Source organism: Chamaea fasciata, unplaced genomic scaffold, assembly GCF_029207755.1.
Source record: "Chamaea fasciata isolate MVZ Bird 193981 ecotype frontalis unplaced genomic scaffold, bChaFas1.0.hap1 SCAF_12, whole genome shotgun sequence".
Lineage (NCBI taxonomy): Eukaryota > Metazoa > Chordata > Aves > Passeriformes > Sylviidae > Chamaea > Chamaea fasciata.
The window spans coordinates 18784022-18799394 of NW_027094097.1; the positions used below are offsets into that span (position 1 = coordinate 18784022).

General features: G+C 44.8%; 2 protein-coding genes across 7 annotated transcripts in view; one reads left to right on the forward strand and one right to left on the reverse strand.

The window, feature by feature from the left end:
* The first annotated feature begins 27 nt into the window (after nucleotides 1–27).
* On the forward strand, nucleotides 28–1556 carry SS18L2 (SS18 like 2). Its single transcript, XM_066194940.1, has 3 exons — nucleotides 28–139; nucleotides 310–386; nucleotides 1013–1556. The coding sequence occupies exons 1-3, from the start codon at nucleotides 71–73 to the stop codon at nucleotides 1098–1100; spliced, it is 234 nt and encodes a 77-aa protein (XP_066051037.1). The 5' UTR covers nucleotides 28–70; the 3' UTR covers nucleotides 1101–1556.
* A 723-nt stretch (nucleotides 1557–2279) lies between these two features.
* Nucleotides 2280–15373, reverse strand: part of GARRE1 (granule associated Rac and RHOG effector 1) — a 58545-nt gene continuing 45451 nt past the window's right edge. For all 6 annotated transcript variants that reach the window (XM_066194930.1, XM_066194935.1, XM_066194932.1 and 3 more), the window contains 6 exons: nucleotides 14306–14431; nucleotides 12860–13845; nucleotides 9394–9559; nucleotides 8386–8520; nucleotides 6107–6185; nucleotides 2280–5675 (listed from right to left, as the gene is read on the reverse strand). In XM_066194930.1, the coding sequence (XP_066051027.1) occupies nucleotides 5358–5675; nucleotides 6107–6185; nucleotides 8386–8520; nucleotides 9394–9559; nucleotides 12860–13845; nucleotides 14306–14431 (1810 nt within the window). In that variant the 3' untranslated portion in view covers nucleotides 2280–5357. The remainder of the gene's footprint in view (nucleotides 5676–6106; nucleotides 6186–8385; nucleotides 8521–9393; nucleotides 9560–12859; nucleotides 13846–14305; nucleotides 14432–15373) is intronic.

The window sequence follows — 15373 nt, forward strand, 5'->3', positions numbered from 1 at the left end:
GGGCTCGGGCCGTTCCCTGCGGGAGCGCCTGCGCGCGGCCCGGGGGCGGGGCCCCTCAGCCGGAGCCGCCATGTCCGTGGCGTTCGTGCCCGAGCGGCTGCGCGGGAAGGCGGAGGTGAACCAGGACACGCTGCAGCGGGTGAGCGGGACTGGGCCGGGACTGGGCCGAGCCGGGACTGAGCCGGGCCGGGCCGGGACTGGGCCGGGACTGAGCCGGGCGCTGACGCAGGCCCTTCCGCTCCCCTGAGGCAGAGCCGGCCGGGGCGGGGCGGAGGCCGGGGCGGGCGCTGACGGCGCTCTTTGCCGCAGCTGCTGGAGGAGAACGACCAGCTGATCCGGTGCATCGTGGAGTACCAGAGCAAGGGCCGCGCCAGCGACTGCGTGGAGTAAGTGACCGACGTGGGCGGGCAGGGCGGAGCCTGGGGGCCCGGGTGGCGGTAGCGGGGGTGAAACGCCGCTCGAGCTCCTAGAGCTTTCCTGCCGGTAAGAGGAAAGCGCGCCTGGGCTTTTAAAGGGGCTTTCCCCAAAAGCGTTTACAGAGACGTACAAAGCAGGAAATGACCCTGCCGCCTTGGTCAGAGTGTTTGCTCAGTGTTCCTGCGACGCCCGCGCTGCCGTCCCTGCCTGTGTGTGGCACACCGGGCCGTGTCACAGCAGGGCAGCCAGGCGCCGGGTGTGCCGCTCCGGAACCTGCGGGGGAGCCGTGCAGCTGCTCGAGGCCAGCCCGACAGGAGCTCTGGCCTCTCCTGCCCTGCTGCCGTTCTGCGGCTTTCGGCGTTGTGGGCTGAATGTCCTGCTTCCCATCGAAGTTGGGTAGTACCGTATGCTCGGCTACCGAGTGCAGTTCAGTGGGTTGTACCGGGATTCAGAATAAGAACATGAGTTTCCCTTATTATTCTAGTTTGCTATTTTTTCCCCTAACTACAAATACTGATCAGGGTACACGAGTGTGAGTATGGGTAATTGTCTGGAAAAGAACGTCTCCCAGATCCTGTGTTTCCTCCTCTCATAGGTACCAGCATATCCTGCACAGAAACCTCATTTATTTAGCTACAATTGCTGATGCCACTCCAGCCAGCACACAGAAGCCTGCAGACTGACTGCAATACCTGGACGTGAGCAGTGCTGCTTTCAGAGGCTGTAGAAATAGAGTCCCACTTTGAAAGCCAAGAAGGTGTGGGTTTGAAAAAAGCAGGTAAAAAGTGATCTGTACTTTTGTGTTTAAAACGTGAATATAGTTTTCAGTGCAGTATTAGGCCAGCTTTTCCCATTACTAACACAGCTTAAGAATGGTAATATCACATTTCCTTTTGCCTCTGAAAAACTCGATTCAGTGTACTTCTGGGAACAGCGTGGTTGTCAGAACAGCACTACAGCAACCAGAGCCCATTTCATGAGTAAGGGTCTGTAATAACATGGTAAACGTTAGGTTGGTGCCTCCTACATCCAGCATGACAAAGTCAGGCTTGTGTTTCTTATATAAACGCAGCAGACTCATTTGTATCCTGTGTCAGAACAATTGTGTTAAATAAAGATGTTCTTTGTAAATTGTAGTATATTTTGAGTTAATATAATTCACTAACAAAGGAGCAGCAATGTGATTTAGACAAATAGAAATGTTAACTTTCCTAGGACTGGTGGGATTGCTGCACCACTCAGCCGTTACATGCAAGGGAGAAACCAAGCCATTATTTTAGCAAGCTTTTGCCCAAGTTTATTAAGGCTTTTTCTCCGTGCCTGAAATGCTCTGTAAACAAGTCAATTCTTGCATAATCAGAATGGGTTCATGTGCTTCCTGGGTACTGTCAGCACCGCTGGGCAGCTGCAGGCTCGTGTGCTCCTATCCAGGAAGAAGGTAGCTTTCCACACCCTGCATACGGCATTCCAGTGCCACAATTAACACACACTAACCTCAGCCTTGATCACAGCAGGGAGAGGAACAGTTTACATTTTGCTTGCTACCATCGAAGTTATTTACTCTGTGATTCCTAAAAATTCAAACGTGATTTTGGCAACGTTCACCTGCACTACTGGATCAAAGACCCTGCTGAGGCATTGTCTGTATCCTATTCTTCTGTGCCATCACTTGAGAAAGCTGCTTTAAAGATTGGACTGTGCATAAAGTTCATTTTTATATGACAGAGTCAGTAAGTAGGCAGTTGACAATTTTCAAACTGTTAAATAATCCCATGTTAATGAAATAAGATCTTTGTTTACAAACCAAAGTTACAGTTTAAGGTGCTGCTCATTTTCAGCAAGGTGCATATTTTAAACAGGTATGACCTATTAAATGTATATCTTTAATAAAGCAAATAGTTTACTTTTACAGAAGCTTTAAAATACAAACTGTACAGTTCCAGTTCAGAAGCGTTAGCTATTCACAAGAAGCACTGCAATAAGGGTAAGTTAACTAAGCACCAAACCCTTGCACTTGGCAGTGTAAGTGAAGTTTAAGGGCAAGACTCATTTGCCAAGTGCAACAATTCTTAAAATTACCAGTGTTCAGAACAATCGGAAGCAAAGGACAGAGTAGCACCCACGTGGTCAAAATGCAGACAAACTTTCTTTGTTTTCACAATTCACTTATGTAGGTCCAGAAACTTGCCAGCATTTGTAATTATGAATAAACTGCAAAAACTATAGCAATCATTTTGGCACTTGTTAGGAAAAAGGTTCAAAATTAAGTTGTTTTCATTAACTTCCATTTTGGTCTTAGTATGAATAACCAAGTAAGTACAACCAAATTTAGGATTTAATATTAGATCTAAACAACAAGATTTAGGAAACTTGAAACCAGTCATGAAGTTAAATAACCACTATCATTTTCAGTGGAGGGTTTTCAAAATTATAGTAGTACAGACCATTAACAATTTACAGACAGAAGCCACACTGATTGTGCAAAGCACATTACTGTAAAAAGTCTATGTACAGCAAACAAATCTTTGTAAACATGGTAAGTATGAAGTTTCAGAAAACATGGTGACAATATCATAAATACAGGCAACATTGGCATCCTCAAACAGCACAAAAGGTAACAATCTGGGCCTGCAAATAGAGCCCGTCACCATACAAACAAAAAAGGTGGATGGGTTTTAAATACCCAAATGTTTAATAGTTTTAGTGTTGTGTATACTTTTTACTTATATATATATATATATATATAATGTATTTATTTTTTGGTATCTTTAGATATAGATGTACTTAGTTTGTAAAACCAAAACCAAAAAATGTGCTTTATCTTCATTGAAAAATTATGTAGTTAGAACTAATAACCCATTTTACTAGTAGTTAACATATTAGAATGATATGACTTAAGAAAAATACAAAAATAAGATTAATACTGTCAAAACTCTTATACCAGAAAATATTGTGGTTTTTAGACTCTTTCAAAGATGAAATATGAAAATTTAAATAAGCTCTAACTATATAAAGAATCTTCTGTAATCTCAATTCATATACAGTGGGATAGGTATACATATATTTACCATTGTTCTTCAATTTGTAAGCACCAGTCACTTGCCCCAATCCACTTTGGTTGGAAGATTATTCCTAATTCCACAGGTTCACTTAATGGCACGTATTGACTGCAAATAATTACTTTATCCTTTTAAAAAAAATAATGTTCTTTTAACTAACTGCTACCCCACATTTCAGTTTTTGTATCTTCTGAGCCAGCTCACAATTTTTAATCAACTGTAGCATCTGAAATAAGACTTTAAATAAATGCAAGTAGTCTCTTAGGCTTTGCTTTCACACACCGCGGGAGCACTGTGTGGATAATGCCTTTGGCCAAACGCAGCCATAGGACACGGTTTGTGTGACAACCAGGGTCCCGCTGTCCACACAGGTGTGAGACAGCCAGGGTCCTGCTGTCCGCACAGGTGTGTGACAGCCAGGGTCCCATTGTCCGCACAGGTGTGTGACAGCCAGGGTCCTGCTGTCCGCACAGGTGTGAGACAGCCAGGGTCCCATTGTCCGCACAGGTGTGAGACAGCCAGGGTCCCATTGTCCGCACAGGTGTGTGACAGCCAGGGTCCCGCTGTCCGCACAGGTGTGAGACAGCCAGGGTCCCGCTGTCCGCACAGGTGTTTGACAGCCAGGGTCCCATTGTCCGCACAGGTGTGAGACAGCCAGGGTCCCATTGTCCGCACAGGTGTGTGACAGCCAGGGTCCCGCTGTCCGCACAGGTGTGAGACAGCCAGGGTCCCGCTGTCCGCACAGGTGTTTGACAGCCAGGGTCCCATTGTCCGCACAGGTGTGAGACAGCCAGGGTCCCATTGTCCGCACAGGTGTGTGACAGCCAGGGTCCCATTGTCCGCACAGGTGTGTGACAGCCAGGGTCCCGCTGTCTGCACAGGTGTGAGACAGCCAGGGTCCCATTGTCCGCACAGGTGTGTGACAGCCAGGGTCCCATTGTCCGCACAGGTGTGTGACAGCCAGGGTCCCATTGTCCGCACAGGTGTGTGACAGCCAGGGTCCCGCTGTCTGCACAGGTGTGAGACAGCCAGGGTCCCATTGTCCGCACAGGTGTGAGACAGCCAGGGTCCCATTGTCCGCACAGGTGTGTGACAGCCAGGGTCCCGCTGTCCGCACAGGTGTGAGACAGCCAGGGTCCCGCTGTCCGCACAGGTGTGAGACAGCCAGGGTCCCATTGTCCGCACAGGTGTGAGACAGCCAGGGTCCTGCTGTCCGCACAGGTGCCATCTATGTCAAGCAGCTCAGGTAACATTAGTGACTCAAGGCTGAGTGGTTCTGCTCATCTTCACCTAGAGTAAGGAAACTGCCACAAAACTGTTTTGCAACTGTTTCTGCAGCAGTTCCCAAATGAACTCGCTTGTGTGGCACAGGAAAAGCTGCTGTTGCACTTCATTTTAAAAAAGCTGCCCACAGGCTGTAATGGAGAATACAAAGGCTCTACAGCTTGTTCTTTATAAATTTGAACACAAACAGTGTTGAGCAAAGGGACCACTATATATTTGCTTCAACATATTCAATGTGTTTCAGTAAGATGTTTTAACTATAAATCTATATGAAAAATAGCTATAAAATACAGTGTTTCTTGTATGGTAGTCCTTCAGCAGTTCTTTTTAGAAAAAAAAAATGTCTTGAAAGTAAAGGCAATTATGTATTTTTAAAAGCATTTCTACATCACAGTTTTGGGCTGTTTCATGTACACCAAACATATTGGCCATATTTGCTCAGCACTGTAACTCAGAATCCGAGAGTTTATCCATCTCACCCCAACCCCCTCAGTCCCACATCAAGAGAGAAACAGGAGATAGCCAACACAGCACTGTGAATCAAAGTAACGTCATTTTCATTTGGCCCTGTGCTGCATTTTCCAGTATGAGAAGCAGTTAGTACTGGTGCAGGTAAGATGGTCTGCGCTCATGCTTCACTGGAAAAGATTTAAAGCCCTTGTTGATCTGTTTGTGCTGGGAAGCCTGTTGGGATTGCTGCTGCTGCTGCGCGTAGGCGAAGCTGGAGGAGATGCCGGCTGCAGGGGCGCAGTCGCTGCCCCACATGGGCGACTGCAGCAGCTGCATGGTGTCGCTCCACTGGCTCACGGGGCCGCTCATGGGGTACAGGGACGTGCTCTGGCTGGGCAGCGTGCTCGGCACAGAGGATGTGTGCTGCCACGGGGCCTTGGGAGGCCACGTTTTGGTCTTGTTATCCTGAGAAAACAAAATCAATTGGGGGTGGGGGGGCTTGGTTTAACAACGGAACGTTGCTTTTTTGAGACAATACTTAGTATGTCACCTTATCACCTCATGATACTTTCACAAGATTAGTTTATATTTGAAAGCCAAACTGATGCATACATATAGTACTCTCAATTCTTAAAATATCTCCCTGTTAAAAAACACTTAGTTCAGCTTGACACACAGTGACCCCACTAAAAGGGAAAAAGTGACTTCCAATTTTAATATATTAAGCTTGGTGACTTTGACAAAAGCATCTCATGCTACTTATGTGCAGATGGTTTAGGTTTTCACTGAAGTAAGCAATCTGGAGATGCAGATGCTTTTCCAGTTGACTGCCTCATGCAGACCTACCCCCAAATGGCAGCAGGAGAAAAGACTAAGCAAAGCCACGCTGAGCTCACCTGACTGCGGTCGTCTGCTGCAGAGAGAAGAGGAGGCGATGGCAGCGTGCTGGGTTCCTGCTCACCACTGCTGTGTTTTCTGCCCAGAAACAGAGAGACATTTACTTTTTGGTTTTAAATGAGTCATCCTCATTAATCTGCCACTGGCACAGATCAGGCAGCCTACAGTACTGTTTTCAGTGCATGTGTTTTCAGAAACATCTGGTTTCATGTATTTTTTGTTCAGTACAGGTAAAAGCAACAGAAACTGTCAGGGACGTGACAAGGCAGTAGTTTTTGGAGCCACAGCTTCAAAATTTTGGAGAGGTGAAAAGAAGCTGGGATATACTTTTGCCCACTTTCAAGAAATCTGCCAGAAATTGTGGCTTTTCTTCTGTTACCTGCTCTTGTGGCTGGGTTTCTTTTGGTTTTTTAAAGTATCTTTTGTGAAATAAGCTTACAGGTAACACAAAAGAACGGTTGAACAAGTGAGACATCTGCTGAAGCACAGTAATTTTACTGAAGAAAAATGTTCTACCTTCAGTTTTAATTTGTGACCTAACACCTAGTTATCAAATAGAAGTCCTTGACCACAGGTAAATTCTGTAAGATTTTTTTTCGTAAGTTTTTTGGTCTTTTTTATTTGTCGGTTTTGGGTTTGGTTTTGTTTTATTTGGTTGGTTGGGGTGTTTGGGGTTTTTTTGTTGGGGTGTGGGTTTTTTTGGTTGGCTTTGTTTTGTTGTTTGTTTTTGTGGGGTTTTTTTTTAGGGGAGCGATTAAGGACATGGCTTTAGATTAAAGCAGAATCTTTTATTTCATCCTTTCTGTAAAACACCCAATCAGCGTGCTCCAATCAGGCTCCCAGGGGTAAGCAGCCCTTCGCAGGTCAGCTTTAGCACACTCAACCCTTCCGCCTCCTCTGACTGCCCAGCTTTAGCTCTGGTGTGGTCAGGCCCTCACCTAGAGAACACTGTTCTTCCTACAAGTAACAAGAGACACTAGGACTGTTACTTCAGCTGAGGTTTTTGGTCAATGAAGCACCCCCTTTGGAAACTTCCTTCTGCTCTTTAGGGCACTGCATAAACCACAGGCTTTTCTTCATGCTCCATGATCCATCTCCAGCTATCTACTGGCTTGGCATGTTAGGTCACCCTTATGTGTTTGTTTTCCTTCCCTGCTGCTTTTTTTAAAAAATACAAGTAATTACTGCTTTTTGTGACTATTTATGAGATGGCTCTCTCCTATTAATTTCAATTTAACATTCATTGAAGCTCAATTTTTGTTCCCTCACTATAAAGTTTTGGCAGAGTGTAAAGATTCAGAAAATAGCTGCTATTATTCCTTTCTAATAACGCATACAAAAATAGCTATCCAGGTAGAATCTGTGAGAAACTGGCACTGACTTTTTTTTTTTTTTTCCATTCACTAAAAAAGCAGATAGACAATCTTGTATCTATGTATTGACTCCAGATTACTCAGTGACTGTAAACAAAGCCAGAATATCTGGCCACTTACTTCATTTTTAGAAAAGACCGAGAAATAGTTTGAGAGAACAGTCCCAGACTGGAATTGGGTTGATACTTATGCTTCATCTTGTGCCTTTTATTACTACTGTTCTAACTACCCTCTGCTGTGGAATCACTGAGGCTCCAAAGACACCGAGCCTCCAGCCCTTTAAAAAAGCAGAATTGCTGTAATTCACACTATTGATAGAAGTGGACTGTTGGTAGCTGAAAATCCTGGCTTAGTTTTTCCACACTGAAATTATTTACAAAGGCAATTTGGCCTCCTCTTCCTATGTGAGCAACAGAGGACTAAGCAGGCCTGTGTGCATTTCCCACTCCCACAAGGGCAGCAGCAGCCGAGGTGACACAAGTCCACGCCAGGTTAGTGGCAGCTTCTCCCCAGGGCCACGGGGCTGCAGCTGGGGCCAGAAATGACACACCACGCCAGGCACGGCCCAGCTGCAGCCAGCCACTCTGCAAAACCAGTGAGGATCTCAGACAGCCCCAGAAGTGGAGACTCTGATGGAAGAGGGACAGCATCACATCTTTTCTAGCCATACTGACCCTCACTGAACAGCCGGCCGTTTGCACGGGTGCTGGTTTGTACAAGGAGAAAGCTGCTAATACAACTCACTCTGGGAATCCCCAGTCCCCACCATCAGTATAGTACACAAAGTCACGTTTGGGGAGATTTGTCTCACTGGCAGGAGCTTCCTTCCTCTGGCTACTCAACTGAAATTATATATAAACAAAAGGAATCTTACAAAGTGGTATATTTCTGTTCATTTTGCTCACCTCCTCTGCTTTACAGCAGCAACAAGGTCTGGCCCTGAGAACATGGAGAACAAACTGTCTCCATTAGCTGAGGAGGTCTCATCACTTGAGCTGGCAGAGTCTCCCTGTGTACCAGACCAGCTGTTTGTCACATCGCTGCAAGACAGAAAGTTGTATTAGTGCTTGTGTTTACAGTGCCTGGTCTAGACTCTGTGCCACAGTTGTGCCGAATCTTTGTCACAGGTGATACCTCAGAGCACAAAATGTCAGTACTTGGTAAAATACACCAGTAATAAAAATACTTCCACTAATTCTGAGTTGTCACATCAACTGCTCTGTCTGTTACAACCTCTTTATATATATTTTACTAAAATAATAATATCAATCAAGTACCTCTCCTCTCCAGGAAGGAGAAACAAGTGATACTTGGGTTTGGAATCACTAAGTACTCGACTTTTTCACTGCAAAACTGAGCTAGAACACATATCTATCCTACTGGTTTTGCACTAGAGAGTCACAGCTCTTACATTAAGGACAAATGGACAGAGAATCTTGGAACACTACTTACGTAGTAAATAGTTATGAATTGGGAGAGATTAAAAAATGAACCTGCTGTGAGATATACCTGCCTTTTATTAGAAAGATTAAGTGGCTAAAATCTGGAAAACTGAATTCAGTCAGGCACCACAACTTTGACAGCATCACTTTTCATGAAAATTAGGTCTTAAAGCTGTTTTCAAAAGGCTCAGAGAAAACTGTCCTGAATACATCTGTGCTATAGATTCCTTATTTCCTCTGTTGGAGTGACAATCAGTATCTATACCACTCCAAAGATGACATCAAGCATGTCACTGCCTGGGGATCAGCAAAGCAGGCAGGGCACACATCGCTCACTCTTAACAGTGAAGTGCAGCTTTCAGGGATGCAGCAGCAACTGAAAAAACACCCAGTATTCCCACATTGTGCCAAGTCTGGGTGCAAAATAAACTTACACAATAAAAAACATACACAGCCTGTCCAGTGTCTTACCCCTCTGTGAAATACTCGGGAAAGGGCCAGGTTTTATGAGGATCATCAGGAAGAGGCCAGTTGCCACGCGTGGTGCTCGGACGACGGACATGCTGTGCTTGCCTCTTCTGTTGCATAGCCTGGTTCACCCCAGCAACATAGCGGGCAAACTCTGGATCAGAGCCAACTGAATGAAAGAAACCGACAAGTCCATTGCTGACACTCAGTCATTTCTGCTGCACTTTCAATCCTTTAGCTTTGACCATACCCCACAACAAAGTAATTCCCTCCCTGATGATAAATGGCAGCCAGCACTGGATAGGTCTTCATGGAGCAGCCAAGAACACTGAACAAGAAATGTTTTACAAAGATGAGATGCACAGCATCCATGGTGGGTAAGAATTATTACATGGAAGTACACCTGCCCCTTGCATTCCATCAGGGAAATTGTGTTTGTACTATGATCGTGTCTAGGCTGAAAGGTCCAATATCCATCAGCAGACAGTGATGAAATGGACACTGTCTGGACATTTATCCACGCAAGTGAAAAAGGGCAGAACAGTTACTGTGGTTGATACCAGAGTGCAACATGATTTCCAGCTATGTTGTGATCCTGCTTACTTGGGAAATGAGAATCTCAGAGGGATCATACTAGAACACAGAGCACCAAAACTGCCTCCTTCCTACAAGGATGAGACAATTCTGAAAACATTCTGATCCTGACCTACAAAATATTTCAGAATAAGAATTATATTTACAGAAAAAAACCAGTAATTTAAAAATTCTTCCATTGTCAACATGCTTTTTGTGTCCCAAGCATCCAATAAGGAATAAGCACGGTCTTGAGGAGACACTGCAAAAGCATTAATCCAAAAGCGTTTCAAATGCTCCACTGATCAGAGGCAAGCAATTGCTGTATTCAAAAGACTGCTGATAATGAGTCACTGTAACTGAGTTTCCATAGCTTCTCTTTCTTTTGCCATTTTTCTTCCCTGAGAAAAAACTTGGCAATCTGTTTTTATGGAAAATGTCTAGCCTACATGCACAGTAATTGCAGTGGGAAGTACTGAGCTGCTGGCTTGCCAGTCTCAGTTTGAGATTGAGTGAAGACTGAAGAACATCCAACAGTCTTGCACAGTTCACAAAGCAGAAATCTCTTTCATTTGATGGCTCCCTACACTGAATACCGCATTTAGAAGATACGTTTCCTTGTTCTCATTTGACACATCAGAAAAGACCTCCTCGGTGTTTTGTTAGATACAAATTAAAAAGACAGTGAAGAAAACTTTGTTTCTCTGCCTCCTTTATTGAGCAAGGGCTATCTGAGAGCCATCTAGGAACAAAACATCCCCTCTAGTGCTTGTTCTCCCTCTGAAATATCTTCATGTCTATTTAAGATAAGGCTGGAAGCCAGGCAGTTCCTCAGATCTAAGAATAGAGTCTAGATGGATTCTGAAGGACATCCAGGCTTTTTTTACCTGTGGACAGCATTAAGTTCTAAAGTGCTGGTACATTCAAAATAGAAGCTTGTGTTAATTTCTACTTCACTGAAAACATGAGGTGAACAGTTTATCAGTTTTTTTACTCCAAAAAAATTGGAGTTGCCAGCATTCCTTCTGCTAGTTCTTATTGCAGCATTCCTTCATCAAGTTCTTAGCAATGATTAAAATACCACAAAATACATTGTTGGGACTAGTTAGGCCTTCAACATGAAAAGCCAAGAATTTCAATTTTATAAATTCTTAATCAGCAGTTTTGCATCTGAAGAGAGACGTTATTTTCAGACTCTGAAAGTATTTATCAAAAAAGTAAGTAATGTGTTTTATTTCAAAGGATAAATGTACAATTCCAGGAAAGCCTGGAAATGAAAAACTGTTTTCTGTTTTACAGCTTTTTGTACTACACTAAATCTTAAAATGAGAATTTCTACACCACAGCTCAACCTGGCAAGTTCTGTGAAGAAAAGGTCTTTCTAGTGGAGAGGTATTCAGTTGGAAGGATTTTTGTTTGGTTTTGGTTTTTTAAATGCCAGATCCATGAAAAATACTGTTTACTTATCACTACAACTGCAGAAGTGTGTATCTTAATCCACTGAGCACCATTTATGGAACTTGAGTAAGGCACCTTCCCCAAGTACCACTGTCTCCATCCTTGATATTCATCAAATGGAACAAAACAAGTCCTTTTATGTAGAGCAAAAGGAAAATACTACAGGAATGTAAGAATTCAGAATGCTGAGAATGTCCTTTGCATACCTGCTTTCTTTTCCCTACACACACATGAATTTAGTGCTTGCTGCAAATAATTTTGTCCTTCCTTAGAGGCTGTGATAATCCTTAAGTCTATACCCTAAGTATGTTTAGGTAAGATGATGCTAATTCAGACTTGGAGTTATTAAGCAACAGCATAACTATGGTGGCTATTTTTGCCACAGAAACTCCACTAATTTATCAACTAAGCTGACAAAATAACTATCATAATTATGAGTCAAAGGAGCTGGTTCGAGACGCCTACACATTCCAAACACAGACAAGTGCAAATGAGCACGGGAAACTGAGCTCTACTTTGATAAAGGGTTTCCCTGTTCTCGTGCTCCTCCCTCCAGGCGGTTGCCATAAATGCACACTACAACATTCCTGCAGCTGTGTTCCAGGCCAACAGAAGTTACATTTACAAGGTAGCAGCTGTGTAAATTGTTCTTAATACTACCATCAGAATCACACAATCACAGAATATTCTGAGGTAGAAGAGACGCACAAGGATCATCAAAGTCCAGCTCTCAAGCCAATGGCCCACATGGGGATCAAACGTTCATCTCTTAAGTTCCACAGTCAATTTCTTGGTCTGTAGCTATTTGTTTATGACTCTCAAATTTTATCTCATTTCATATCTGAGAATGAATAATTCATCTATATTTACAATTTACTGGTGGTCCAGACACATGTGGCAAACCTCATGGACTTGGCTCTTTAGTCTCTAATCCTTTGACATCCAAACTTTTCATTGCAGAACCAGCTGTGGAACAGGAACCAGTATGACTCCCAGGGAATTGGGGAGCAATGGATAACATGGGCATATGGTAAAGATGCAACCTGTCTGTATCTCCCAGTTACAAGACTGGTAAAGAGCAGGAGGAATAATTTCGAGGACAAGGAACATACCTGAGCTCAAGAGCTTGATTTTAAACAATTTTACAAACTATGAATAGGAGGAACATCATCTCTAAGTATCTTTTCAGTACTCTGCTGTGTTCCATATAGGAAAGGTCAGAGTACTACAACTGGGATAAGAAACAAGGGACAAGTTCCCATGCTTGCAGGTCACCTTCTGTTAAAAAAGCAAACAAGCACACACACATACCCCTGCTTGCATTGGTCAACACCCTTACATCTGGTGGGCAGCACGGAGAAATACTGCCAGCAATATTTCACAGTATTCTTTTGCAAAGGACCCTTACAAAAACCATAATAAAGGAAAAGACACACACCTGCAGGGTCAAAAGGCAGGATCTCTCCCAACATCCCAAACACTCCATCAGTTTGGTCACGATTTGGCCATGTGTTGTTTCTAGGTCCTTGTGGTTTCTGTCCTAACATCTCTGCCATCATATTGTCCATATAGCTGCTCACAAGACCCAAGCTGTACAAATCAGAGCTTAAGTCTGAAAAACCAGGATTATTCCACTGATTTATATGAGACAATCCAGCTCCAACAGCCGGGGCTTGCTGCTGTGAAGAATTACTGAGCCATTTGGCAGGTACGCGTTGCTGTGGTCCAATAGGTTGAAGCAAGTGTTGATAATACTGCATTTGCTGCTGCTGCTTTTGGGACTGCTGCTGGGACAAGCCTTGCTGAGGAGGATGCAGTGGGGTGTGAGACACAGACTGTGGCTGCTGTTGAACTGCTCCTGACTTCTGTTCTGTTGCTGTAGAGGATGCAACAGAGTTCCTTCTTTTCACCATCGGAGAAGTCTGCTGGGATTTGCCCATGTTAAAACCAGACAAGAAATCTATAACATCCTGCATTTCTTGGTCAGTTGGTAAATTCATACCTTTGTCATCCTTGCCATCATCTGGTTTGAAGAAGCTGTCCCGTCTTTCCACTAGAAACCCATTGACGAGCTGGTTGTTTGTGCTCTGAACTGGCTGCAGGGCATCTGCGCTCCGAGGGAAGTTACCAATGTTCAGGATGTTCTGCAACCGTGCGTCCATGTTAGTGGGCATTTTAGCTTTCTCCTCTGAGCTGGAACTTATGAAGACATTTTTGGAAGGTGTATTGGGGATTGAGTAACTTCCTGTGTTACTTGCACTGGTGCAGGAAGTTTTTTTTGTAAACCGTGAAGTCAGTTTTGAGAATGTCTTTTGCAGACCCCCTGAAGATTTGCTTCCATTCCCCGAGGGCATGTCAACTTGGCTCCCAAAGTCTGAGATTTCACGCTGTAACTGGATCTGAATACAAGGCAAAGCTTGCTCCCTGCATCAACAAAAAAACACCTATATCAAACCACCTAATACATAACCGAGTTTGTACTTTGGGGGAAGACGTGTATTTCAATAATAAGAAAGAAACAACACCAAAGACTGCCAGTCCACCAGCTACTTCTTAAAAGCAAACTATTCCTCGTATTTGTAATACTTTCCATTCCTTAAATTTTAGTTGTGCTTCAAGACCTAAATAGAGACCAATTTAATATAAATCAAGTATTTTTGTAAGAGAGAAGCAAATAGTTTTTTACCCTTGAATATGCTGCTGGTTTGGTTTTAAGCAGTCTCCTATATCTTGGAATGTACCCAGAAGGTATCTGTGGGGATTAACAATGTCTCACTCTCAGTTTGACTCCTGTTTTCCCCTTCTAATGAGCTGGCGCTATCAAATCCCTCAGCACAGATTATTCAACAAGAACAGCTTAGTTTGAACTAGAAAAGAGATGTACCTTCCTTCCTTCCACCTGTGTATATCAAACACAGCAGTATAGAGCACATCTACCAGCCCCAAAGTCTTCTCCGGATCCAGACTCCTCTGTAGCAAAGACATTGTTGCTGGATCTTCTTTCAGACACCTGTCATCATTAAGTTTAAATTAGAAATCAAAATGCTTATTTTTTACACTAAACAATTGTACCATATCAGTGAGAATACAATTGCTGCGCTCCAGCAGAACAACACGGGAATGCCATGGGGTTCCTGGGCTGGAGCCTGAGCACTCTCTGCCTGCTGTGGCACACAGAGCCAATCTAACTGGGAGGTTCTATTGGAGTCCTCACTGACAAGAGCTCTTTAGCAGGCACAGTTCAGGCACGGCAGCAACAAACACCAAACACACAACACCCACTTCCTGGAATGCGGCAAGAGCCTGACACAACCCAGCACATGCCGAGAGTCTGAGCCTGGCAGGGTGCGTGCGGAGACCACTCCGCACACCCAACAGCGCGGGGAAGATGTCCCCGAGCCGGGACCCTGCGGCCTTGGGACGTTTGTCTGCGGGGGGGCGCGGTACCGCCGAGCGCCAGCAGGCGGCGCTGCCCCCGGCAGCGGGGACCGTCCGGGAGCACCGGGACACTCCCTCCTGCTGTCCCCGCTTCTCTCCCGAAACAGCGCCGGGACACTCCCTCCTGCTGTCCCCGCTTCTCTCCCGAAACAGCGCCGGGACACTCCTTCCTGCCTGCCTGCCTTCCCCCAGGAAACAGCACCGGGACACTCCCTCCTCCTGTCCCTGCTTCTCTCCCGAAACAGCGCCGGGACACTCCTTCCTGCCTGCCTGCCTTCCCCCAGGAAACAGCACCGGGACACTCCCTCCTCCTGTCCCTGCTTCTCTCCCGAAACAGCGCCGGGACACTCCTTCCTGCCTGCCTTCCTTCCCCCAGGAAACAGCACCGGGACACTCCTCCTTCTGGGCGTGCCAGCGGCACCGCTAGGAGCAGGCTGCCTCCGTAAGGAGTCAAGTGAATCAAATGTGTTGTACTGAAATTCCTAACACTGACTCCTTCCGAGTTAGAGACAAG